This window comes from Musa acuminata, chromosome BXJ2-4 (assembly GCF_036884655.1).
Source record: "Musa acuminata AAA Group cultivar baxijiao chromosome BXJ2-4, Cavendish_Baxijiao_AAA, whole genome shotgun sequence".
Taxonomy (NCBI): domain Eukaryota; kingdom Viridiplantae; phylum Streptophyta; class Magnoliopsida; order Zingiberales; family Musaceae; genus Musa; species Musa acuminata.
The window spans coordinates 34,350,847-34,378,504 of NC_088341.1; the positions used below are offsets into that span (position 1 = coordinate 34,350,847).

A 27,658-nucleotide genomic window follows, 5' to 3' on the forward strand; every position below is an offset into this window, starting at 1 on the left:
TTGTTTTCAGGCATTAAAATATTTTTGTACAACAATTCATGTATTAGATCCATAGGATATAGTAGAAGAAATTTTTATCTAAGATCAACCCATATCATAGATTATCTTAAACTTGTGATATCAAACATTCTTTTTTCAATTTCTCTTTGCAAGAGAATTTTTTCTATATTCACAAAATATAGTCTTCAAACAAAAAATTTTATAAAAGAAGTTCACATCTCTGACTCCATTTTTACATAATTAATAAAATCTAACAAAATTTTGGGAAAAAAAAAATCTTGAGTTTCTTTTTTCATTAGGGACATAAATATGAAAAATTAGATACAAAGCCTATTAAAATATTCATCTTAGACTATATCAAAACAAAAGGAAATATTTGGAAGGTGCATAGTAAACAAGAAGCCTTTGATTGTGACCTCCTAGGAGAAATTATATTAGTTAAGACTTTGAAATAATATCATTCTTTGATAATATTATATATATATATATATATATGTATATAAACTTAATGGAATTTTAAATAGCATTATCATACTTTGATAACATATTATAATATATTTAAAAATACAAACTAATTAATGTTAATCTGAATTTTTTGGATGAATAATGGAAAGAATATATATTGAGGAGGATATTTTAATATTTGGAGGGATATAAATATAAAAAGTAATGCAATAAATATTTTTGTTACCAATTTCTGAAAGAATAGATATGTCAAAACCCTAAAAAGAGGGAAAAAAAGGAATTCAAAAGGGCAGACATTTGACCTTTGTCCCAAGACAAAGAAGCAAAGCCAAACACTCAAAAGAGGAACAAGAATCAAGCATGGAAAGTGTGAATGACCTCCTCCTATTGCCTGCACCCAATGCAACCCTCTGTAACCTGGGGAATAAAAACCCCACCTTTCCCAATCCTTTCTGCTCTCCCATGGTAAACCTAAATCGCATAGGAAACCACTGAATCAGTGAGGTGGGAAGACCACCTATTTCTTTCTTCCAACACGGTTCCTGTTTCTTTTTCCCCTCTTCTTGCCCTCTGATTCAGCCTTTCCTCTGTGGGCAGCGCAGAAAACGCTGGTATATGGTGCGTGGAGTGGGAGGCGAAGATGGGTTGAGGGTGGGCGAGAAGAGCAGCTGGGATTGTTCATCACAGCTGCTTCTGGGGAGTCAAATCCGTTTTCCTTCGCTGATTCGGTATTTTCCCTTTCTTAAACTCTGTTTTTTGGGCCTAAAAAGTGGGTTTGTATCCCTTTTTGTGAAGGAAAAAGGTGGAACCAATAAAATTTGGATCTTCTTCACGTTCTCGTGATCTTCCGGTCGTTTCTGTGGTGATGGGTTCTTTCCTTGTGGAGTCTTGTGTTCTTGCGCACTAAGGTCTTTACCAACGTTTGCTTCGTTAAGTTTCACTCTGTAGGGTTTGTTTTGATTTGATTATGAGAGTCGGTTCTTTTGCCTTTCTTGGTGGTGGTGTGTGTTCGGCGGAGTTTTAGGTGGATAATTAGATCTTCTAGTTTTCTTCTTCTTTCGATAGGTAAGGTTTTCTCAGATTGACCGTCAAAACTTTTCCCCTTTGTGGTGTCATCTGATTTGCAATCCCTATTTCGCAAAATGAACACCTTTTTGGATTTGTTTGTTCCACCTTGTGGAATTCTTGACATATCTATGTAAATCCGCACCTGTTCTACTCTTTTCTTAAGGGTGTTCGTCTTTTCTTGTCTCTGTGATATCCATTCCTCCTAATATCTTGATGCTCTCAAAACCCATCTTTATGTGTGTTCAAAGATGCTGTATTTAGGGCTAGCGTGATACTCTTGTTGATGTAATTCTTCATCAAGGAAAATTAAATGAATTTTGTGGGTAGGACACTGAGGTTATTGATGGGTTTCTTCTTGAAGTAGTGTTAATTATTTTGTTGTTACCTGCTCTTATATTCTCCAGTGGGGTTTTCACCTGCTTCGGTTTGATGATTTTGGTTGTATCTGATGTACAACAGGTAATAGTTCTCCTGTCCAAGCAAAGACATTAGAATCTGGTTCCATAGTCCAATTTGTACATAAGGTACTGTTTATACTCTTTCTCAAATTGAGATCAAATATATTATTTTCTGGAACAACATTCTAATGCTCATGTCAATACGGCTTGCTAGGTAGACCGCTATACAGAATACAAACCAGGAGTCCGTTTGAATTGAGGCTCCTTGGTTTTGTTTAGCTCTCTTCTTCTAGCTTGGATCAAGATTCTTTTCCTTTTCAAGGCCAGAATAAGTTCTGTTTTGCCTGCTGTTTTCGATGGCTACCTTTGTGCACACCGAACCAGGACACCTGTACTCATGGTGGGGCAATCATATCAGCCCAAAAAATTCGAAATGGATTCAGGATAATCTTAAAGGTCTGTAACTTTCCTCTACAACGTAGCTCTTGTTACTGTTATGAAAATCGAACAAAAAGGGTGCACTCTCTCATGAACATTTTCTTTAATTATGACTGCTTTTTCCCATTGGTATTTATGTGTGAAATGTGTTTGCAAGGAACATTTAAACTTTGACTTGTATTGATCTTGTTGATTGCTCTAAAATTTTAACTAAGAAGGTTGCACTTAACAGACATGGACATGAAGGTCAAGGCAATGATCAAGCTCTTAGAAGAAGATGCTGATTCCTTTGCAAGGAGAGCAGAGATGTACTATAAGAAGCGCCCCGAGCTTAAGAAACTGGTGGAGGAGTTCTATCGAGGATATCGAGCTTTAGCAGAAAGATATGAACAGTCAACAAGAGTGCTCCGCCATGCTCATCAAACAATGATAGAGGCATTTCCAAATCAAATTCCATCATTGTCAGATGAGTCACACTATGGTTTATCTGGCAATGAGGTAGAGCCACAAACTCCTGAAATGCCTTCGCCAGTTCGTAGACTATTTGACTCTGATGACTTGAAGAAGGATGCCCCCAGATCAGTATCAGATTTTCATGTCAAAAAAAGAAATTGGCTGCATGCTGAAGAAAGTGATGCATTGTCTAGGAAAACAAGTCCCAGGCAATACAATGATATTCTTGGAACTAGTGAGGGGGCAGCACGTGGAAAGTCACATGAAGGAAAGGTAAGAAAAGGTTCAAACAATATGGAGCATGAGCATAAAAACTTTGAGAATGAAGCAGATAATCATGACCAAGAGGGTACAGTGAAACGGGATGCAAGCAATGTGATAAAAATACTACAACAAGATATTTCCCAGTTGTCATCTGAGATCCATGTTCTGAAAGATCAGATAATGGAAGAATCTAAGCGTGCTAATAATGCTGAAAATGAAGTTCAAAGTTTAAAGGGATCCCTCGCTAAATTGAACTCTGAGAGAGATACATCTTTTCTTCAACACCAGATATCTGTGGAAAGAATATCAAGTCTGGAACTTTTACTTTCAGATGCACAAACTGACTTGAAAAATCTCAGTGATGACATGCTAAAGGAAGTTAGGAAGCTGAAAAATATTGAAGAGCTTAATCAATCACTACAACTGGATTTAGACACACTAGAAAAGAAAGCAATGACACAAGAACTTGAAATAAACCAGAAGCAAGAAGAGTTGGAGAAGCTCCAAATTATGTTACAAGACAAGTACCAGAGATGCTTGGAAGCTGAAATGGCCATTGTCGAAAGCGAAAAGAAGTATCTCCAATCTCAGGAAGAGGCAAAAGTTTTAGCTCTAGAGATTCAAGAAGGGATGGAGAAGTCGAGGAATGTGGAACTCTGTAATATGGGTCTAGAGGAAGAAATATGCAGACTTAAGGGGGAAAATAATGGCTTAAATGAACAGAATCTTCAGTCTACACTGATGGCAAAAGGTCTCCAAGACGAAATAATACTTTTGAAAGAGAAGAAAGGGAAACTTGAAGATGAAATTGGGTTCCTCCTAGGAGAAAAGGAAGTTCTTCGTCAAGAGCTTTGCCGGGTGAAAGAAGAGAACACTGATCTAAAACAAAGGTATCAAGATCTCAAGGAGGAAATGCAGGCTGTCAGCAATTGTGTGGAGTCCCTTCAGGCAGCCAATAAGGAGTTGCAAAATGGAAATAATGAGCTGAAAGAAATTTGTAAGAAGCATGAGGCTGAAAATGAGCTTCTTGTGGAGAAGCTGAAAGATATGGACAAAATCTCAGAGAAGAATATCATCTTAGAAAGGATTCTCTCAGATGCAAACTTTGAGATAGAAGTTTTAAGAGAAAAGTTTTCAGCACTAGAAAATACACATGAATCTCTAAAAAGTGAAATTTCCAATTGTATGGGTGAGAGGGATTCACTTGCCTCAGAAGTAAAGATTCTTTCGGAAGATGTGGAGAAGCTCTCAGCTAAAAATACTGTGTTGGAGAACTCTTTATCTGATGCAACCATGGAAGTTGAGAGTTTGAGATCAAAATTAAAGGACTTTGAAGAATCCTGCCACTATCTCAGTGATCAGAACTCGGGTCTTCTTGCTGAAAAGCATGCTCTTGAATCTCAGGTAAAATATCTCACATGGCGTGTTTGAACTGCATGTGTTTTTGTCATACACAACAAACACAGATGAACAAGCACACAATTTGCATTGCTCTGATTAGTAATTTGTCTAGTCTGTAATTTGTTTATTCTAATCTTTGTTGGAAGTATAATTACTTCCCTACCTTTATCTACTAACTATTGATCAATCTTTTCTTCTACCGAACAATCCTGATTTTGATGTGTTCTTATCAGGTGGAAGCCATTACCATGAATCTGGAAAATTTTGAGAGCAGGTATGCAGAAGTTATGGACAATCACTTGAACTTATCAAGAGAAAGGGATCTGATGATCAATCAGGTCAAGGACCTTGAAGATATCCTGAAATTAGAAACGCAGCAGCACGAAACTCTTGCCCAAACATACAAGAATCTGAAAGGTACTTCAGAGAACCAAATTTCTCTCCTGCAAGAGGAAAACCAACATAAAGATAAGGAGCTTCAAACTGAACAGCATAATCTCATTACATCTTTGGTAGAAAATTTCATCCTGCAAAGGAGTCTCTCTGATTTGAAAGAAATGAATTCAGTTCTTTTCCTTGATGGTCGGAAGAGTTTAGAGGCATGTAGAAGTGCAGAAACACTAGTTTCAAAACTTGAGCAGGAAAAACTTATCCAAATGAGAAACATGATGTCCTTAACAAGGCATAATGAGAAATTAAGCGATGGGATTCGTCTTCTATGGAGAGCACTTAATGAAGACAATGAGTTTATGTCTCTGGAGAAAATCCAGGATGAAATTCTCTTAGATATAATCCTCGGTGAAATTAAAAAACTACTGAATTCTATCTCGGAAGCAAAGGATGACAATCAACAATTGCATCTTGAGATATTAGTTTTTATCACTCTTTTGAGGCATTTAGGAATTGATGTGGTCAACCTGAGATTGCAGAATAATTCTCTTGAAAGGGAGCTTGAAATTAAAAATGAGGAACTATTTGCCTTGGGACACGAAAACAATGAACTTCTAGGAAGCAATGAACGGTTGATGGAAGAACTGGAAGCAAGCAACCAAAGGGAAAAAGTCCTGAAAATGGAAATTAAGGTCCTCCACACACACTCAAGTGATCTGCAAGGAGCTCTCCAGACAGTACAGTGTGAGATTACCAATCAAATTGAAGAGAAGAAGAGTCTATCACAAGAAATCTGCAACTTAAGGGAGCAGTACAATATTTTGGAAGAGGAGCATGTTGAAATTCTTGTAGAAGCAATGAGACTTGATCATCTTCATTTGTTCTTCAAGAGTCTTAATGATGAGAGACTCACGGATTTGAAATCTCTCTGTTATGATCTGCAATCTCTTGATGTGATTAAAAATAATCTTGCCAGTGAGATTGGCAGGCTAATTGAGAAAGTCAGTGTGCTTGAAGGGGAAAAGATGCACTTTTCTGACACTGTTACATATCTGGAAGAAGAACTGAGAAATCGTCTATTGATTTTAGAGTTTGATTTGAACATTGTGACTAGCTTGTTTGACGAACTAGATCTTCAAGCAGAAGCTGTAAAGTTCAAATTGATGGAGAGGGAAACACAGCTATCAGAAGCAAATCAAAATGTCAAATCCACCCAAGAGAATAACATGTTATTAAATGAAGTCCTTGAGACTCTTCGGCTTGATAATGTTGAGACTAAGTTCGTGAAAGAAGAGATGGAGAAGAAAGTTTTGACTTTGTCAGAAATTGTTACTGATAGGAATGAGGAGATTAGAGGTCTTCATGAAGAAAATACAATGATGAAGAGGGACATTGATGAAATGCATAAAAGAGTTGAAGATCTTGTATGCAGGGAGGAACTTCTGATCTTAGAACTTCAGAAAGAAACAAGTGAGATTATGCAGTGTGAAGAGGAAATAGCAGCAATGTTGACCGACTTCCAGATTTTATTAGTCAATGCAGCATTTCAGGATGAGAAGTTTCAAGATCTGATAGTAGAAGGCGAGATTAGTACTTTAGTGCAAAAGGAAGTGCTAGTTGCTGAACTATATTTATGCAAGGAACATGTGGAAGAACTCAAGAATAAGCTTCATTTCCTGGAGGGAGAAAATAGAGGACTGAAGGCTGACTTAGACGTTTACCTGCTCATGCTAAAATCTTTGTGGGATGGTGTTGTCTCTATGGAAGAGCAAATCATGTCAATTTCAATGCTTAAACCGTTGAACAATCATGCGGAAGAGGTAAACATTTCTTGGTCAAATCTGATGCATCTGCAAATGAAAATGTTAGTTAACTTATCTTAACATTATCAAATTGTATTTTTAATAAAAGAAGCAATTTTAAGGACAAAATTGTTATAGTTAACGTCTCAATATCAACTGCAGGAGTGACGGACCATGTAATATACATGCTGGAACTTTAGGTTGCATGAAAGAGAATCTTAATCCATAACCTACACCAGTCAATTTTGCATAAATTTTTTATCTGTCCTTGGCGAGATGAATATTTTGATCTTAGTTCCATACAAGCTAACTAGACCTGTAATTTTGCAAGTTTTAACATAATATACATATCATTTTTCAGGATATATCCTTGATGTCTCACCAGCATCACAATAGCAACCAACCTGGTGAAAGTCATATAGGAACAAAAGCAGCAGGAATTTTGCTGCTGGAGAAGTCGATCGATAAAGTCAAAGCTCTTCAAAAGGTGATCATGGATGCCGTCATACACTTGGAGCAGGAAAGACTTGATTCCAGTGCCACATTGGAGGCAGCAATGCAAGAAGTTGAAATGTTAAAGTCCAAATCAGTTGGTGGTGACACTAAACAACTTGATGTCTATGATAGTAAAGATGATGCTGAGTATTCCAAAGGGAAGTATGGAGAAATGATCAAAGACATTCAACTCGATCAGGCCTCAAGCTCTTTGCCTTCGAGGGAATTTGACTTGTACAGACTGAGTATTGAAAATGCAGAATTAGATGAGCAATCATGGGTGAGGGCTGATAAAAACAGAAGCAATCAGACACGCAAAACATCACCAATTTCCACAGAAAACAACATGGAGTCTCTGGAGGAAGAAACAATATATCACCATCCGCCGAAAATGCTTGCCAGTGAGTTGAGCATTGATAAGTCAGATTTACACAAAAGACCTATGGAATCACAAGAATGGAACAAGAGGATCCTCAGAAGTCTTGATTCTGATGCTCAGAGACTCTCTGACCTTAGAACAAGCATAGTAGAGCTGAAAAAGAGCATAAGCTCTCAAAGGGAAAAGCTTCCTGCGAGTTATGGGTATGATTCCATCAAAGAACAATTAAAGGAGACAGAAGAAGCCATGTTGGAGCTGATAGGTAACAATAGTAGATTGAAAAGGTTGGCCGAAGATTGCACTTCCTTCGACGGTAGAACTATTAAGCCCGAAGATGGAGGCAGCATGGAGAGAAGGCAAATCTCACAACAGGCAAAGCAGGGATCAGAGAAGGTTGCGACGTTGGAGCTCAAATTGCAGAAGATTCAGTATGTCTTGATGAAACTTGAAGAAGAGCTTCAGAATAGGCAGGATAGGAGTACGAGAAGAAATAGAGTAGCTTTAAGGGACTACCTTTACGGGTGGAGAGACAATCACGGACAGATAAAGAGAAATCCCTTTTGTGGCTGTATGAAACCTAAAACCAAGGGTGACCACTGATATCTGGTAATCATCTTAATCAAAATGAGTTTATATAACTTTAGGATATGCTATTCTTTTCTCATCTACTGTTCTATGGAAAATAATACTATTCTGCACTGCCATACAACAGCCACAACATGGACAACACAGTTTCAAGGACAATAACAATTTTGTTGATCATGTTGTCGTGTTGATTAAGAAAATCTGTACATTTAGAATATAGACAAGTCTTCTCCTGCTTTTAACTTTTCCGTTCTTGCCGGTTGTTTTCATTCTTTTTCATATATAACAAAATAATGTCTGCATCAATGACACTGCCATACTCGGTGGTTACAATTGTGTAGAAGCAGTCTCTAGAGTGTTATATCATTTCTCACTTTGATGTATTATTTCGACTTTGTAGATATCAGACTCCTCGGAACTACTTCGACCTCCCAGCATTTCCCGAAAAGCTTGATCAGCAATTTTCTTTTTGATAAGGCTGATGAGGCCATTTTCCTTCAATAAAATTGTCAGCATGGTCTGATAACTTTTGCTTGAACCTCTCAAATGGAGTTGCAAACTTCAAATGTATACATAGGCAAAATGAATGGCAAGATCAGAGACTCGAGAGCTTTGATAAACATGTAAAAGGTTGTATTTTATTTAATTAATACTGCAGAGGCTACACAGTTTTTATGTGTGAATGTGGTTGAGAGAATTGTTGCACTCACCTTAAATCATGTTCTTAGCAAGTAGAAGCCTGAATGTCAGTGTGTGATCAAGATGAAGCCTTGATTTTTTTTTTTTTTTTGTTATTGCCACAAGAACAATATAAATATATCTGTTCTTGATTTATCCAAAATCCTCCAAAAAAACAAAAGTTTCAGCAGCTACAGACAAGATTTTAAACACCAAAACAAAAGGCCAAAACGACAAATATACCGTTGAAGATAGTTTAAGCACATTTATTTTGACAAATATATCTTTGCCGCCTCTAAGAAGTGATATCGAATCGATATATCATCAAACCCGAATCCCACATGGATCATCTTTGCTTGGTTAAAGTGTCGGCCTGTCACAGCAGCCGGGGAGGTGCACCAAAAATGATGCAGAAGAGGCATCAGGCAAGCTGGATATTGTATAGTGACAACGATTTATTTAGCCGAAGCAACATTGTATAGCAAAGTCTTGACAACTTGCATCCTTTCTCACGCACAAATCAAAACATAAGACTCTTGATCGAGACTACCAGCTTCTGGGAAGAACTCAGATTTGGAAGAAGGCATACACACATTTACAGTTGTGCATTCACAAACTGTTGGTACAAATTCTATCCCAATTCTTATTCTTAATTAAACAACCTTTAATTTATATATAAATACACATCTGTACATATACATTTGATTACTTTACAATTTCTTTGCAACGATATTATCAGATGCACGATCACATTTCTGGTTCCAGATTCCTAGGAGTCTGTGCAGTGGAGGGCAGGGATTGTTGCGAAGATTGTGCAGCTTGATGATGTCTGTTACCTTCACCAGCAACTCTTTTTAGAATGTTCATAACTGATGGTAAAAATCTTGTTGATATTGCAAGAAGTCCAGAAAGCTGAAAATATAAAGTGTGTGAGATGGCATTTAATTGTAGGTGGAGTATAGATTCAGGCAACCTCATAAGAGAAGCAAGAAAATTATTTGTTTTGAACGATTCGTTCTATGAACAAATGAGCCACATAAACCTAGAAATGCTACAAAATACTTTGATGCCATTGTGAGCTCTTCATGAACAGATGATCTTTCACTCTTGCTGAATAAGTTGGTCCAAAACTTGTCTAAATCCAACTACAGTTTCACTGTCGATGGAACATTTTTCCGGACCATGATCTAAAGAACAATGTGCTAACAAGAAAATAATTATTTTAAAAAGGAATATAGAATACTGTCAATAGCATGAATGACAAATTGTTGTCACAGTCAACAAGATACAGGAAAGAACTCACAACAAGATCTGAATCCTCTTACCGTGCCATTTTGAAATTCTCCAGCAATATTGAGTTCATACCATACTACTCGCGACAGAATGAAAAGTATAAATAGTATGGCAAGATACAAAGGATTCCTGTTCATCAGCAAGGGAAAATTTGTATCACTCGAGGGACAAAATTTAGACAAACAAAGAAGCAATCGAGATTTAGTAAACTCAAATTATGCAACAAAGTTATAATAGTAATAATTACCGAAGAAGCATCATAAATTCATTGAAACCTAGGATCGCAATTGTAACAATTGCCCATGAAGGAGGCAACCAACTGTTATTGTGTTTGAAAGCTTCCTGAGATGGAGAGAAAAAAATAACATATGAGATTTTAACTATTTCACCAGCTGACTTCATAAAATGTTCATAAATAAAAAAATACATACATTACTACCTGAATAAGATGGTCACAACAATTACAAAAATGCATTGCATTAGTGATCTATGCTTTAGACATGCTGTTAGGTTGAAACCATGAACCTGAGAGAAACTTTCCTTTTTGGTTGATCTTGTTACTTCCAAAAACCCACTGAAAGAGACATTTAGAACTATGGAGATATGATTCTTTATTATGACTTAGTGAGATAGCTTGGTTAGCCCTTTCCTTTCCTAACTCAACTAGGAGCGCGTTGAAAAGGAATGTGACATCCTCTAGAATCATTGAATTTGTTTTTCATCCCTTATATGAAATTATTTTGCTTCCTTTAAAGTGACTATATTTGATAGTTGAAAATATTTCGAGTAAAACTCAGACACTTTTGAATAGGGAACAAATACGTAAGCTTTGCATTCAGACATATAATAGAAGTTGAATAGGGAATGAATAAAGACTTTTTGCAACGGAACAGATATGCCAAGTCTTCATTTAAAAAAAAAAGGAACATCAAACAAGCCATTTCACCTCAGTTATAGTTAACTAATTATTAGATTCTTTACTTTACTACTACAATTTTATACACAAGATCAGCTAGGAAACAGTTTTGGGCATATAAGTTACTACATTTGAATTGACTTCTTAAAGAAAGTAACAAGCAAAGACTTCTTTTAAAACATAAGCATTTTGCAAAAAGCATTTTCCCACATCATATACCTCGTAAGAAACATGAATGGTTTCATTAAACTTCCAATCTATGTTCATACCATAAATTAAAATGTCAGCATCCATTGCATTCAGCTCAAGTTCTTCAATGTCATACTTCTTGAAGAAAACATACTTGGTTCTATTAAGTAAAACAATAAACATGTCAAAGATCTAGTACCAACGTCATAGATGATCCAATATTTTCCCTAGATGACCCATTATGCAGCAAATAAACTCAACAGAACATAAAACTACCTATATAATCAAACAAAGACCGAATAAAGGAAAGAAAATTATGAAGGCAGTTAATTTTGTTTTTCATTGAGATAGATGATGCTAATGAAAACAACAATTACCTGTGAAGAAATTGCTTGGCTGACAGTATACTCTGTTTCAACTTTGAATTGCTTCCAAATTGATTTACACTGCACTGGTGTAATCACCGTATTTTCTGGAGGCACCTGGTTAATTTTGCATTTGTCAGTGCTTTATTACTTTTACAATTTTAAGTTGCGTTGAAAATCATTAATTGATCACATAACATACCCCCTCCCATGTGCTTGAGGCAAGAGGATCTCTAGAAGCCTCTATGGTTCTATTTTTTATAACAGGACCATCCATAAGAGAAGAACTAAGAATATTCTCGATCTTATCTGGCTGGTCATCCAGCCGGATGGCTGCCATTGCAGCTAAAAGTTTCAGAGCCTGCACATAGGATATTTCTAAAGAATTTATGCTTGTAAGAAAATGGATAACCATAAGGATTACCAAACAAACACAAGCACAAAAATTTGGCAAATATTATATAGAAAACAAATAAAATTATCAGTACCACAGCACGTGCCTCCTCTGTGATCTTCCTAACATCCTCCTTCCCAGTCCAGACCCTAGGCATGGAATCCTTGTCATGGCTAAATACTGTTGAAAACCTGGAAGCATTGGAACCATAAATTTAGGAGAAATATTGGGCACTGAAGAAGAAACTGCAGAACGGAAGGATACCTATCCTTCATATGAATCAGAACCTTGCCTGCTTCCTCTCTTATTTTTCTTACCACTACACCTCTTGCATAATTCTTTAGATCTGCCATCATCTTATCAAAGGTAGACTGGTCCAGTTCAAAACCAGCAAGCGAAGATGAATACCCTGATATAGCATTCTCAGTCTCATGCCTGTAAAGTTCTCGTATAGATGCCCAAATGTCTTGAGCAGCAGAATCAAACAGTGATTCCACAGGTTGAACAAGGGCTTCAGTGATTTTCTTCTGTAAGGATGACATACTCAATTAGCCTATATCTTAAAAATTTTCCCAAAGAAGAAAAATGAATATAGAAAATATATTGAATGAACAAGATAACTCAAATAACTCATTAAACCTCGTAAGAAGCTTTAAGTTCAGATAATTTAACACCACGAACAGAAGCTGCATGAGCTTCAATGTCATGACAGAGCTTCTCCCTTATTTTGGAAGCATTCCAATCAGCATGCTGGATTGCCACATCTGGAAGAGAGGAAAGATCAACATTAGATGACAGACAGCATCAAGGTGTCCATATGGCCAGGAAAGATATACAGAGATGGGAGGTCAATGACAAACTAATACTTTTCATCACTACATACAATCATCATATGTTGATTGGGCAAGATTCAAAATTTAGGAGTTATACACTAAACTAGGGTAATTATGTTGGACAACTTTTACTATTGAAGTACTTTTAATAAATTATGAATACATTTAAAGTGAGTTGGAGACTATCACGGACTTAGCTGATTTTGCCTAAATCGTGCGACACTCTTGTGCGTCCATCCGCAAAGAGTCAGCCTTCTCGAAATCTCTTATGGTCCCTTAAGAACCAACAAAAGAGAAGACGGGTCAGAGAAAGTGTTTAACATGGGATCCACAAGCAATCATTTCAGCAAACACTTGATAGGCAACGCAAATTTTAAACATAGACTTTGCAAAGCTCTGAACGGTAACGCGACAAAGGGTCCAAGGTGGTCCACTGTAAACAAAAGTTTCGACAAGTACTCACACGATACTGCTGCGGAACAAAGCAACGAACCAGCCCTAGACACTACCCTAAAGGCCCATGCAGCCTTATGCCACCTGAGTAGTTCCTGGGTGTTGTGCCGGTTGACACTTCGCACCACTCTAAGGAGCTAGAAAACCCCCAAAATGACTGCATGGATGACTTGTTTCTAAGCAATTTTGCCTCTATGCGACAATTGCACAACCTGCATTTACCATTTTGAAACGGCTATAAAAGCCAACCAAAATGGGGTTGTCAAGCTTACTACAAGCCCCATATATGTTGTGCAAAGCATGAACAAAACCGAAAGACATGGACATACACGAGCATTACATCGAACACCCTGTTTACAGCTTTGCCCGTAACATTCTCCCCCACTTATTCCTTCGACGTCCTCGTCGAAGCCTTTGCGAGCTACCAACTGCAATCCGTCGCTATTGTTGAGTAGTCGACCTTTGATCCGTCATGCTGCTTCAACTCGCCAATGACTCTGAGTCTAATGTGGGGTCGATCAAGTTATGATAATCCTTGTTGGTTTCTACAAATCCTTCATATGAAGGAAAATACCTTCCTTGTTATGCACTAGTCCCTCAAACGTCTCTTGCTGCCTAAACTGGATGGATACCTGTTGGAGCTTTAACAAGCATCGCCTTATAGACTTTGAAGTTTTTCAAGTCTTTTCTCCCCAAAATTAGTCTATCAATTCCTCTTCAACTTAGTTGTCACCTCCAAGTAGGTTTGTATCACTTCCGCTTTCGATTAGCATTCTGTTGGGAAATGAAGCGGGCAATATACTCTCAATAGAATCGATCATCATTGATGAAAATTTGACAATTGTTGTCTTCTACTTTCTTTAGAGGGTCTTTGAACATGTGTAGAGCTCCTCTGCTGGATAAATAAGAGAACTAGAATACTCAATTTCGCTCATTCTCTTGAGGGTTGAGAAGGCAAGGTTACTTGACTTCCCTGCTTCCTCGAGAGTTGTACTCCATGCATCGAGCTAGTTACTAGCCTTTACCTACTCGTTACTCACACTTCTAAAGCACCCGAAGTATTTACACTCATTGCGTTGAGTTAGCTACTATGATTCGCCTTCTCATTACCATCACACTTCTGGAATACAAGAAGTTTTGCCCAAAAAGAGCAAAAGTTCACCCCGACTTGGAGCAAGTCTCCAATAGTTTTGGTCACCTCTAAGATTGTACCGTCTTCACCACCATTTCTATCGCCTACTCCTCTGAGTAGAAAAAGTATAGCACCACATACTGCCTACTTCGTTCCTTAGTCGAGCACTCCTGCATCGACTCGAAGTCCGCCACTTTTGGCTATTTTGATGAGTTTGTCTCTGCATTCTCCACCTCCTCGGCCCCTTTCATCACCAAACGCTCTCCATCCATAAGAGAAAGGGATCGATAAATCCATAAAAGTCCCGCTTCTGTGGTACTATGACGTTGCCATGCTCATGGCCCTACTATCCATCGCCTCGCATCGGCATCCCTTTCTTCACGATCAATAGATCCGCCTCTGAGGCACTGTGGCACTCCTCCGAGTCTACCTCCATTCTAACCAACTTTTGGTTTTAGGTAGCTAAGTCTCTTTGAACTCGTTGTCGCTTCCTCGCCCCTTTCGACCACCTGCTTTAACACCTTTGTGATCTCCAAACAGTTCCCCTTGGTCAATGGAAAGACAAACTGCAACTCTCATACATGACCTCTAACATCATGTTATAGGGCTCATGTCGATTATCTTCTTCTTCGCTGCCTCGAAGCTCTCTTCGACTTTGGCACCATGCAAGTTGAGTCTGCTCCATCAAAATAAGGGGTCCATGGAACGACATAATCCCGCTCTTGCCTCTACAAGAGTTCATGTCCTTGACCTCCATCCAAGGAAAGCTTCGTGTCTCTACTCCATGTTCCGTCTTTTATGTCGACTCCCTTCATGCGGCTTGGGCACTTCACCAAGTTCCACCCAAGTTGCTCCACTCCTCGATTTGCATTGAGTTAATAGTGGCCCTCACGTCACCATTTGACGGGTCAAACCTCCGTTGAGTTCGAACTCCACATCGACTCTAAATGTGCCTTCGTTTGGTGTTTGCCTTAATTCGCTCCCCCACTTGATCTCGTAATGTATCTAACTCATTACCTCATGCGAGATCATGCATGGCCTCTGACATCATGTTATAGGGCTTATGTCGATTATCTTCTTTTTCGTTGCCTTGAAGCTCCCTTCGACTTTGGCACCATGCAAGTTGAGTCTGCTCCATCAAAATGAGGGGCCTATGGAACGACATAATCCCGCTCTTGCCTCTACAAGAGTTCATGTTCTTGAACTCCGTCCAAGGAAAGCTTCGTGTCTCTGCTCCATGTTCCGTCTTTTATGTCGACTCCCTTCATGCGGCTTGGGCTCTTCACCAAGTTCCACCCAAGTTGTTCTGCTCCTCGATTTGCATTGAGTTAATAGTGGACCTCACACCACCATTTGACAAGTCAACCCTCCGTTGAGTTCGAACTCCACATCGACTCTAAGTGTGCCTTCGTTTGGTGTTGTCTTAAATTGCTCCCTCACTTGATCTCGTAATGTATCCAACTCATTACCTCATGCGAGATCATGCGACAACTCCTCGTCGCTTGCTCGGCCCGTTGAGCTTTATAGAGTTGTTGTCTTGAGACACCCCTCCTTGATATATGTGATCCGTTGCACATGATTCTCCCTTTAGAGAATCGGGACTTATTCCTCTTGGATATTTGCTTCGTTGGAGTAACTTTTCTCTTCGCATCCTTCCCTCTAGAAATGTTTCGGATACCACCATCCCCTTAGACTAATCCGCCTTACTGAACAAACTATGCATTGTTTCGCCCTCGCGAATGCACTTGCTAGATTATGACTGTTCACCAATACAACCCCCGCTACGCCCCTCAAGGCCTAGCAACACACTAAACTTGTTGCACACTTCAGCCTCCTACGAACATATCCTTCTCATGCTGAAGAGAAAGTTTCAATACTCCATGGTGTCGAGCTTCGATCGCCTTGGGATGGCCACGGACAATCTATCGTCAGCATACAAGCCCTTGTATGAGTAATGAATTCTTTGAGTTAATAATTCCCCTCACCTCGACAAGCTTTGCATAACTCTTTCGATCGTCATGCAACCCATCCCTCCTTGCACGATCTCATCCTTTGCCAAGCGTCTTGCTTGCCTTGAGCACCGTCAAAGTTTGGTTGCCAATGTCGAGCCGTAACTTGAACTCCAACCTTTGTGCACTACACGTTCTTCTCAGCTCGCTTGTCTTCGTGGTGCTTCTCGTATGAAGGATTGACATTCCTCTAAATGTCAATCTCGGATGCCCGCTCCTCTGAACGACTCTTTTCCCTATATCTCAACATATATTTCCCCCAAATGGACACACGTGCTGATTGCCCTCAACGCAGGCAGCTAGGTCCCCCACGTTTACATGCCAAGTGTTTTTTAGTATGCTTGTCCCGCTCTGATACCATATGTCATGGACTTAACTGGTTTTGCCTAAGTCATACGACACCCTTACATATCCATCCACAAAGGGTTAGCCTCATCGAAACCTCTTATGGTCTCTTAAAGACCTACAAAAGAAGAGACAGATTAGAGAAAGCGTTTAACTCGAGATCCACATGCAGTCATTTCAGCAAACACTTGATATGTAATGTAAATTATAAGCATACACTTTGTAAGCTCCGAATGATCACGTGACAAAGGGTCCAAGGTGGTCCAAAGCAACCAAAAATCCCCACAAGTGCTCACATGACATTGCTACGGAACAAAACAGCAAACCAAATGTTGACACTAGCCTAAAGGCCCATCCAACCTTGTGCCACCTGAGTAGCTCCTAGGTGTTGTGCTAGCTGACACTCCGCACCACTCTATGGAGCTAGAAAACCCCCAAAATGACTGCTTGGATGGCTTATTTCTGGGCAGTTTTGTTGACAACTGCACATAACCTACGTTTACAAGCCAGAAACAACTACAGAAGCCAACTAAAATGAGGTTGTCAAGCCTACTGTATGCCCTCTACATGTTGTGCAATGTATGAACAAAACCAAAAGACACGAACATACACGAGCATTACATCGAACACTCTGTTTACAGCTTTGTCCGTGACAAGACGATAATAACTTACATAGATTCAATAGAGAGACAACAATGATTTTATTATGAAGTTTTACAATCATAATGATAGTTTATTTACAAATCATAGTTGATATAGTTGATTCAAGATAAAGATTCAAATAATTATTCATACCATAAAATGGTTTAATGTATAGAACACCAGAAAGAATAGTATATAATGTGATATAATGCTGAGAAAAAAATAAAAAAATATATTTAATGTATTTGTATTAATATAGTTCCGTATGATCCATGTAGTCCACATCAACATTTCAAATCACGGTTTGGTACCAATACCAGTCCTTGGTGTGATACCATGAGGTAAGACCAATATGACCAGTTTGGTATAACCAAGATACAATTGCGTTGTGTAATTGTGTTTGATATCTGTTGCAACTCTTGTCGTAGTAGTAATTTGCCACCACTGTTGCAATGTTCATCACCCACTGTGACTAAAACAGGGTGAAAAGGATATTAGGAGAGAAAAGGATGTGACAGGAAATTGTCCTTAACCATCTAGGTTATCTCAAACTTGATATGCACTTATTAGTTTTTCATTATCTTGTACTTCACTGATGTGATAATTAGAGAAGCTTCAAAGCTACAACTAAGGCCTATCATCATGAAGACTACAAGTGAACAAATTGAATCTTTTCCATGACAAATACATATAAGTTATTTATTATGTTAATAACTTTGTACAATATGATTAACATTTATTTTTATTGAATATAAAAATATAAAATTAATAACTATACATTATTTTCATATTACATCTTATACAATTTTTATCTCACATTTTGAATTTCTCTTTCTAGAATATTAAATAATTTATGAAATGTGGAGATAAAAAATTCTGTTACATTTTTTTCTCAATATCAATACATATAGATTTAATATTTGTATTATTATAATTGATTTTTTTCTATCTATTATTCTATTTCTATTCCACTAAACTGATATAATCAATTCTGTCAATCCCAGACATATCATCCCATCTCTAGGCGATCTCAATACCAACCTTGCTAACCATGGTGTTCATTGGCATCAAGAAAGCAGCAGTATCTGACAGTAGCAATTATAGTGACAAAAAAATAATTCTTTTAGCTTCCTTACTAACTTCTGCTGCCCATCAATCAGGATCAGCTGATTCCATCCATTCTCAGTTGATTCTTAACAGTTATAATGGTGTTCTAGCAATAAGGCCCAGAAATCAATCAAAAGAGGATCAAGATTTGCAAATGGCAATCCAGATTGTGCAACCAGGCAAACAACACAAGTAATGGATATGATTAAGAAAAATGTTGAACATGCATATGATTTTGAAAGGAAAGGATGAAGAACATCAACAAAAGCTACAAGTAATGGGTCACTAGGGGCATGACTTGGATCACTACCTTAACTGGAATTCTGCCATACCATAAACATGCAAAGATGAAAAAGTGCAGAGATATTATGCTGCTCCAAGGACATCAATACATCACACAAGTGCAGTGGTTTAAGATGAATTTGCTTACAGAATGAATAGTAATTTTGCCACCATTTGTCATTCTTTTCTATTGTTTTGTGTGTGCTAAATTAACATTCTTCGTAAATATTTACTTTACGAAAGGCATCACCTGTAAATTCAGTATCAAACTCAAGCAAGGAGGCTTCGGCACAAGTACGAACTGACATTGCAAATCCTTTCCTGCTCTCCAACGATCGTTCAAGATCATTTTTGAATTTATCAAGTGCTTTAGAACGCAGATGTCCTAACATTGCTTGAAAAGCAGGATGCACAAGCTACAAAAGGGAGAAAAAGAACATATGAAAATATTGTTTCTAAACAACTAAGAAATGTTCTCATAGGTATCAGTTAAAGCAGATCCCAATTACCCATTGTTCAATCCAGCATAGACCATCTTAACTTTATTTGTGCAAGATCTAGAATAATAATGCTATGCATCACTCATAATGTCAAATCTGAGACCTTAGCAAATTCAGAATTTTAAAATTTTTAAATTTAAAATAGAAATTATGAATGTAAAATATGAAGCTTAGGTTACATCACTTGTAATATGAATTAGAGCCACACAATGATTGCAGAATCAAAAAGAAAAAAGAAACACTCAAACCTACAGTAGAAACTATACTAATCAGAAGGCTACCAAGAATTCAAGCTTTCTAAGACACATCACAGAAACTATGGAATCATAAATTTACCACAACCGTTGTTTCTCCCAGCATAAATATATTGCATACCAAACAATCTGATAATAAACAAGAGTTGGCAAATTGGTAAGGTTTATGATGCCATCAGCTTATATCATATTCCTAGAATCATCCTCTAAATCCAGAACAAACCTTGCATAATCTTTTACTAGAGCTCCAGCCCAGCATGACACAATCATGATGAGTATCTACCTTAAATAGAGGCTTTCAGTGTCAGTATACCAACAAGTATTGTGCTGCATGTTTCATTCCAATCATGGAGCAATACTGAAACTTTCAGTGTCCAGATGCACTGGCAGAACACGTAAAATTCAGTTTTTTCCTCTTGTATTACTGCATGCTTTAGCAAATTTAGATTGGAAAATTGAACCAATATCAATACGAAAAAATTTAACTGTAAGACTGTCTAAAAAACCCACATTATAGTGTTTCTTTTTTTCTTTTCTCTTTGGTTTGAAAAAGTGGTTCATCCCTCATGGCAGGCATCTCCCTTGGACTAAAGCATGACTGAAGAATAATATCAAGTAATATTCCACTGGAATCAGAACAAGTAATATTCATCTCTTCTTATCCTCTCCGATGTATCTGTTTTCTTTTCCCAGCATCTTTGCATTGCGGTAATTAGCATCAGCCCATGTCTGCAACATATACAACACCAACCCTCCCTGTATCTGCACCGGAACATACTAGATTATGTCTCACCTGTCAACTCACATGACATGTTATAGAAACAAAGTCAGCCCAAGACTGGCTTTAGCATCCTGCAAACTGGCAGATCCATCATATCTATGCCACATGTGCCAGTATATGTCCATGATACATAACACTCTAATTGGACCCAGTATGGGATACAAGTGCCTGAGCAATAAAATTGCTTTATCTCAACAGACCGTTTTTCTTCATTGTACAAATTTATCTAGCCAAAATGTTCAAAACCAAACAGCCAATTATGTCAAAGTTTCTGCTTCCAAGATTTGCAAGGAAATGAGCAATTTCCTAACAACATGAAACTTGACAACACCAGCAACTTATCATCACAAATTGACAAGGCCATATCTCATTTTGCTAACAGTACATATAAATAATTAACACCACTATCCTAGCAACCAAAATAACAAAATAGAAACAGCCTAGTCTCTGTTTGTGCCAAAAAAGATCCACTCAAACAACAATTTAGAAAGGAAGTTTTAGAAGAATTTGAATCAGACATCATCTTACGTGCAGTGCTTTGGACTCTAATTGTTGTCGTTTTGCGGTTCTAACACCATCATCAAAGTAGAAAGTTTCCATGTCATATCTACAAAAATACAAGTAGATAAGTTATGAGTAAAGATTAGAACCAAATAAACAAAACTACAGAATTGATGTGGTTGATGTGAACTGGGAAGATAGTAACATTTTAATACTATGACATAATGAAAAGAGTAAAGCTACAATACTCTACCAATCAAAATAACCAAACTGCAAAAGTTGAGTCTCAAATTAATGAAGTATCCAAGACAAAGTCATTGACAGAGGACCATTATACCAAAAAGAATAATGAAAACATGGGAGTTTTTGGAATAAGTCATCGACAGAGAAACTATAAACCCAAATAAATGAACAAAAAATCACCTCAGTCACACAAACGGAAGTTGTATGATCAGCAAAATCATAAGTCAATCAGATTGGAATAGTATCCTTTATATTAGAAATGACACAAATAGCTTGCCAAATTTCAGCCATAGAACAGATTTATCCTATCTAATGATGAGCAATGCATTTTCACTTACTTGGATGCTTCCTGAAATAGTAGTCTATTTCTTGTTAAGAGGAAAAGGCACAAATTTGCTAGTCTCTAAAAATAAACTAATTATAAAGGAACATAGATATAGTCGACTTTGCAAGAGACTAACTCAGATAGGTATGCATCAAGGATGGAATCAAGCTTCCTCCCAAAGCCTGATACTGAGCCAGCTTGAACGGATGCCTCCAACGCCAACCAACCCTAACATTACATTTAAAATGTCATCTAAATATTGAGCAGCTTTTTCAAAACAATAAAGAACCACTCACAACAAGTAACAACCTTATCCGAAGTCAAACATCTGAGTTTTTCATTTGCAATCTCTTCGCACCTAACTGTTGCAACCATTATCTAACAAGTACATCAAAGAGAATAAGTGGGCAGAAGTAGAAAAAAGAACTTTTCTGACTACTTAGCATGTCACAACAATGGTAGACACCTTATGAGCAGGAAGGTCAAGGTCCTTATTTTCTCGTATAACTTTCCAAATCTGCTGTACGCTAATGGAAAATCCTGAAGCAGGAACAACACCTCGTCTATCACCTGCAAGACCCCCTGGGGCAATAGAATGGAAAAAGCGCTGCCTTAGTTGTGCAACCTGCATGAGACAACAATAGAGAAAAGCTATCAGACCAGCAATAGATAATTTGACACAGCAAAGTAAATTGCAAACACTAACTAATGTCATACAGATAATAAATATTTTTGATGTAGTACTCCCTCTATACCTGTTCTTTAAATAGTTCTTCCTTCTCTTCATAACTGGCCAATGCTGTAACCTCCACCTTCATCACAGACAGTTATGTATCAAAATAAATAGGTCAAAGTTTTACATGGCATATCAATGCACTCACATTGAAAAATTCACTCAGTAGTGTTTCCTTGTGTGCCTGAGGCCTATAAACAGTATCCCAAATCTAAAAAGAATAATAACCACCAAAACATTGTCAATTAAAAATAAATAAATGCATATAACAAAATTATACAACCAATTGAGTCTTAAGCACAGAATCATACCTTCTGGATGTCTTCCCTTAGTACTTGTTCTAAATGTTCCAATGGAGTCTACGAAAAAGAAAATGCAAGAAATTATTTTCTGAATCATATGTGACGGTAGCAAGTTGAAAGCAATGAAAACACGCAAGTGACTGTCCAAGAATGCCAACCTTCGTTTTGTCACGGATAACAAACAACAAGGTTGTCTTGCGAGGACTGAATAACCGCATCATAGCCTGAAAAGGTACACAAATTTATCATAATTAATAAGAAGGGAGAGATGTCATTTTCACCGAAAGCAATGAAGACTAAGGTTCGCAATTTCGTACCATACCGACGTATCGAGTTCAGCTCGGTACGGTACGAACATACCGCTCAGTGTATATATATATATATATATATATATATATATATATATATAATAATGTTAAAAAATAAAAAAAGGGCGACATCGCCTCGTTTCTTCTCCCCACGTGGGGAGAAGAACCTCGTTTTCTTCTCCCCACGCGGATGAGGAGAACTCAACAACGACGCCAAGGCCTCGTCGCCTTAGATGAGGAGGCGACATCTCATCTACGACGACCGGTGAGGGAGGGCGGCGATGGATCAGGATCATCGAGAAAGAGCGACATCAAATCTCCAGGTTCTCCCTTTTCTTCTCCCTCTTCTTCCTTCTCCCTCGGCTAATACCACCCGGTAGCGGGCGACGACAGTCAAAATCGATCGTTACCGACTGATTTTGGGCGGTAACGGCGCGGAAATAGCCCCAATTGATGGTACCGCCTGGTAGTGGGCGATCCGTGTACCAGTCTACTGGTGGACCAGTACGTACCGCCCGGTACAGGCGGTATCATTCGAAATTAAAATCCTTGATGAAGACTACTTGAAAAAAAAAAAAAAAAAAAAAATATATATATATATATATATATATATATATATATATATATATATCATGTCATCAAAAATAAGAGGAGAGATGTGATTTTCACGGGAAGGTATGTAACCACCTGAAACACCATCTTTAAAAGAGGCCTATTAGCAGCATGCTCCCGACCAATATCATGGCACCACCTGTATGATTTAAATGCACATATCATCAATGAGTAATGGGAAACACTAGCTAAATAAACAACTCTCAGCTCAATGCAGTAGACCTTGAAAAGAGTATGGAAGAAAGAAAATATACATCACATACGAAAAAGGTTGACACCTACTCACATATTGATGAGTACAATATCAGAAATAGCCAAAGCAAATAGGGCACTTTGTTTCTCAAAGGCAGTATCATCCTGAAATTGATAAGGTATTATAGGCATGAGACAGTACAGAAGCAAAAGTATTAATAATGCCATAAACATTATGCATGACAAATAAAGTCAAATTTTATACAAATAACAATGCTGGTATTAATGGTCATTAGTGACCAAATGGAATATTTGAAATATATGCAAACAAAATAAAGTTAAATTATATATGCATCCAACTGTAGCACAAATAACCAAATATTAAAATTTCATACTGTACCGGTATATCGAGTTTTGCTCGGTACGTTACAATAATACGATATGGGAGTACCGAGCGGTACGCCAGGGCATACCGAATGGTATATATATATATATATATATATATATATATATATATATATATAATAGAAAAATCTAAAAAGGAGGCATATGCTACCTCGGCGACGTCGCCTCCTCTTCTCCTCGTCGCCTCAGACAAAGAAAAGAACGCAGTCTCCTTCATCTCCTTATATGCGGCGTTCGGCAAAGAAGGCGGTGAAGATGGTGAAGGCCGCAAACATCTCCGACCTTTGGCGAAGAACGCGGCGAAGAAGATGCTGCAAAATTGCAGACGAGGTGACGAAGGAGACCGCCTCTTCCGCTGCTCTAGCCGCCGCCTGGTCGTTACCACCTGGATCAGGATCGTCGAGGGAGGGCGACGCCAGATTGGGGCATGTCGAGGTTCTCCCAATTCTCCCTCTTCTTCGAACACTCTCTCTTTCTTCTTCCTTCTCTCTAGGCGCTTCTTCTTCCCTCATCGCACCAGGCTGATATCGCCCGATACAGCCATGTATCGTTCGATACGAGGCTATATCAACTGTTTCGCCCGATAGCGGGCGGTTCGCATACCTGTCTACTAGCGAACCAGTACATACCACCCAGTACGGGTGATATCATTCGAAATTTAAAACTTTGCAAACAACTACAACAATGAGGATAGAATCAAGGTTCGTAATTTCGTATCGTACTAGTGTTTCGAGCTTTGCTCGGTACGGTTCGGTACAGGCATACATATAAATAAATAAATAAATAAATATATATATATATATATATATATATATATATATATATATAAAGAGAAAAGAGGTGTACTTTGCCTCGATGACGCGACGAGGAGAAGATCGATCTTCTCCTCATATGCGGCGTTCGATGAGGGCGTCGAAGGCCGTAGATGCCTCCGGCCTTCGGCAAAGAACACGATGAAGAAAAAGCTGAGGAGAAGATAACTCCTCCCAGTTTGGTCACTATTGCCACATCATGATTTGTACCAATAGGTATGGGCACATTCCAACACACCATATGCCCCACTATACTGGTACTGGACCAATAAGTTGGTTTTGATCCCAAATGTAACGACTCAGGCCTAATAAGTTAATTGACCTATCAACTTCATTTGGTCCAAACCATTAACCAAAATACTTAAGTTAAGGTTGATAGTAATACATTCGTCAAACCTTTATAAGTCAATCTTAATCTTGCGCACTTCCGTTGTGGGACTAAACGGGATGTTAGAGAATAGGCTTCCTTAGGCTAGGCTACACTTTTCCTGGATTGAACTTCTGTAAACAAAAAGTGAAAGTAGGAGAGAGTGAATGAATTCCTCTAGACTTGTAGAGGGAAGAGAGTAGAAGTGACTTCAGGGCCTAGTTCAGACACATTCAGGTGCAAGGAATAAACGTTGCAAATCTGGCATGCTACTGGAACTCTAGACTAGGAGTTTCCAAAATTTCAACTATAGAAAATGCTCAGCAGCCAATCTAGTTACAAAATTTCCTCCCAAGAAAGTAATCTTTTTTTCTGGTTGAACTTTCTGCCACCTTATATCCCAGGAGTTGTTTGCAAACTTTATATATGATGGTAAGTGACAGAAGGAAGAAATTTTCTGGAGTTATTATAGTCACCTCTCCTCTTTCTCTCGCATCTGTTCCCTCCAAGTCCAAGATAATCGTGCAAGGCTCAATGCCAACACCTTTCGCTATCCAAATGCCTTTAGTAGTTTGACTCCTGCAGAAAAAGAAAACAATCTATCAACATACTCTAAACAAGGCAGAACAAAGTAGTAGTTATACCTTCCTTTAAAGGCATCCATCTCCCTGAAGTTGGTGCCAAAGAGATGATTCAAAAGGGTGCTTTTCCCTGAACCATGTAAAATAGAAGCATTTAACTAGCTCCAAAATCTCCATAAGAAAAAAACTCAGAGATTGAATAATACAGGAAAGCAACAACTCATCACTTATCCACAACTTGTGATGTTAAAATAATCAAGTAATTGCAATCTTCCCATCTCATCTCTAATAGGCGTGTATCGGTTGGAAAATGCAACAGAGGGAGACTCTATGCCATGACGTACCACTTGGTTTGTACCCTCTTCCTACTAGAACCACTAAGCATTCAAGATTCGTGCCAACAGAATCTCATACAATACACAACGTTTTGCGCTAGAATGAAACCAAGACGATATTACTTCATTAACAAAGCAATGTCAGATTTAGCACTTGTAGATTTCGAACGGTGAAAGAATGTGATGACTTAGTCTTTGATGGTTAGTGTCTCAAGGCAGCCTTGCTAGGCTATGGACATAATAACAAAAAATTATCGTTGGTGAAATTGACAAAGCAAATTCAAATCCAAGAAACCCTTTCTTGACAACACGCCAAGAATCCACCATTATGATGCACCGCTCCCGCTTCCGTATCCAAATCCGTAATGCATCTCAAAGCACTCTACGAAAAAGGATAATTAGTAGCGGTTGACGATTATTAGCGAGAGAGCGGTTACAAACAAAACCATGAAACCCTTTCTTCTTCAAGAAACCCAAGAGATGACACGCCAACAAAGGACGATTCTTTGCAAGAGGGCGGCAATGGTGAAACCAAGAAACCCAAGAGATGACACGCCAACAAGGCTCAACACAGAGGGGGGAATCTTTGCTACAGTGCGGCAATGGTGAAACCAAGAAACTCTTTCTTGACGACACCCAAAAGGTTCCACCATTAGAAAAAAAGAAACCGAAATTGGCGTGGTTATGACGGACTCCCAAACCCGAAAACAACGCAAAAAAAGGCTATGCCCTCAGGAATCCACCATTAAAAATCCCAAAAAGTGTAGAGAGTTGAATTTGACCGGCAAAGGTCAAAACCAAGAAACGAGTTTTAAAACCCTTGCTTGACCACACCCTCAAGAATCCACCATCAGAAAAAGAATCACAAGAACTCGGTGCATCTCGAAACGAAACGGGAACGGGGGAGGCGGCCGGACTCACCGCTGCTCTGAGGGCCTATGATGGAGACGACGGCGTAGGAGAGGCCATAGTTGGCGAGTTTCACGGCCTTGAGGAACCGGTCGAGACCGTCGACATTGAAGGCGCGGTTCACGTCGATGAGCTGCGTGGCGGCGCAGTCTTCCCCCATCTCGACGACCTACTGCCGCCACCTCCGCCTCAATCGAACGACCCGGCGCTGGGGTTTGGGCTGCGAGAACATGGAGGGGAGAGAAAGAGGGATAAAAGGGTGAGGGGAGGAGGATCGCGTGTTAAGGGGGGCAGGGTCCGGGGTGGGTCGGGGGCAGGGGCCGGAGGGCTGCAGAGGTGACGGGAAGAGGAAGGAACGGCTCATATCGCAGTAGCATGAGCGCGCTTTGTAGCGCAATTCGTGAAGAAAGAACGTATTGTAGGAATATAATAATAGTAATAATAATAATAATAATAATAATTTGACGTTGAAGTCTTCTGCACTAACTGACACAACCTGTTATTATAAAAGACTATAGCTAAAAAAATAAAAAATCAAAAATAAAATAAAAGGCTATAGCGGATGTTTTTGCATTTGAGCTCCTCACCTTTTGTTATTAGAAAAGAAAAAAATATATATATATATGTTGATTTTGTATAAAAAATTATATTATTATGATGAAGATATTGAAGTAGATATACGAAGTTATTAAAAAATATAAATATATATTTAGAATGATATG

At 38.4% G+C, this 27,658-nt stretch overlaps 2 protein-coding genes across 6 annotated transcripts; one reads left to right on the forward strand and one right to left on the reverse strand.

The window, feature by feature from the left end:
* Positions 1 to 812: 812 nt before the first annotated feature.
* Positions 813 to 8,821, forward strand: LOC103975350 (protein NETWORKED 1A). 3 transcript variants are annotated; one of them, XM_009390309.3, is made up of 8 exons: positions 813 to 969; positions 1,068 to 1,193; positions 1,993 to 2,057; positions 2,146 to 2,387; positions 2,602 to 4,490; positions 4,721 to 6,697; positions 7,041 to 8,159; positions 8,539 to 8,821. In XM_009390309.3, the coding sequence occupies exons 4-7, from the start codon at positions 2,288 to 2,290 to the stop codon at positions 8,151 to 8,153; spliced, it is 5,079 nt and encodes a 1,692-aa protein (XP_009388584.2). In that variant the 5' UTR covers positions 813 to 969; positions 1,068 to 1,193; positions 1,993 to 2,057; positions 2,146 to 2,287; the 3' UTR covers positions 8,154 to 8,159; positions 8,539 to 8,821. The 3 variants fall into 3 exon arrangements, with proteins under 3 accessions (XP_009388584.2, XP_009388575.2, XP_064961072.1); XM_009390300.3 differs by having other exon boundaries at positions 815 to 969; positions 1,063 to 1,193; XM_065105000.1 differs by having other exon boundaries at positions 831 to 1,193.
* Positions 8,822 to 9,372: 551 nt separating this feature from the next.
* Positions 9,373 to 27,259, reverse strand: LOC135610470 (protein ROOT HAIR DEFECTIVE 3 homolog 2-like). 3 transcript variants are annotated; one of them, XM_065105001.1, is made up of 22 exons: positions 26,949 to 27,259; positions 25,756 to 25,822; positions 25,588 to 25,690; positions 23,622 to 23,692; positions 23,411 to 23,474; positions 22,574 to 22,639; positions 22,425 to 22,472; positions 22,262 to 22,324; positions 22,136 to 22,192; positions 21,847 to 22,005; positions 21,690 to 21,758; positions 21,517 to 21,608; positions 20,840 to 20,918; positions 19,027 to 19,192; positions 12,613 to 12,737; positions 12,238 to 12,500; positions 12,068 to 12,164; positions 11,782 to 11,940; positions 11,592 to 11,696; positions 10,357 to 10,451; positions 10,142 to 10,238; positions 9,373 to 9,728 (listed from the first exon to the last, which is right to left on the reverse strand). In XM_065105001.1, exons 1-22 carry the CDS (start codon positions 27,094 to 27,096, stop codon positions 9,564 to 9,566), a joined length of 2,358 nt encoding a protein of 785 aa, XP_064961073.1. In that variant the 5' UTR covers positions 27,097 to 27,259; the 3' UTR covers positions 9,373 to 9,563. The 3 variants fall into 3 exon arrangements, with proteins under 3 accessions (XP_064961073.1, XP_064961074.1, XP_064961075.1); XM_065105002.1 differs by having other exon boundaries at positions 25,756 to 26,409; positions 26,949 to 27,088; XM_065105003.1 differs by having other exon boundaries at positions 23,618 to 23,692; positions 25,756 to 26,409; positions 26,949 to 27,088.
* Positions 27,260 to 27,658: the final 399 nt, after the last annotated feature.

Bases quoted from the DNA above. Each gene is read 5' to 3' on its own strand.
- LOC103975350 (XM_009390309.3), top strand. From the start codon at position 2,288: ATGGCTACCTTTGTGCACACCGAACCAGGACACCTGTACTCATGGTGG. The intron at 2,388-2,601 runs GTCTGTAACTTT...TGCACTTAACAG, and splicing joins GATTCAGGATAATCTTAAAG to ACATGGACATGAAGGTCAAG. The intron at 6,698-7,040 runs GTAAACATTTCT...ATCATTTTTCAG, and splicing joins TGAACAATCATGCGGAAGAG to GATATATCCTTGATGTCTCA.
- LOC135610470 (XM_065105001.1), bottom strand. From the start codon at position 27,096: ATGGGGGAAGACTGCGCCGCCACGCAGCTCATCGACGTGAACCGCGCC. The intron at 23,475-23,621 runs GTGAGTAGGTGT...TAAATCATACAG, and splicing joins GATATTGTACTCATCAATAT to GTGGTGCCATGATATTGGTC. The intron at 21,609-21,689 runs GTTGTTACTTGT...ATGTAATGTTAG, and splicing joins GATGTTTGACTTCGGATAAG to GGTTGGTTGGCGTTGGAGGC.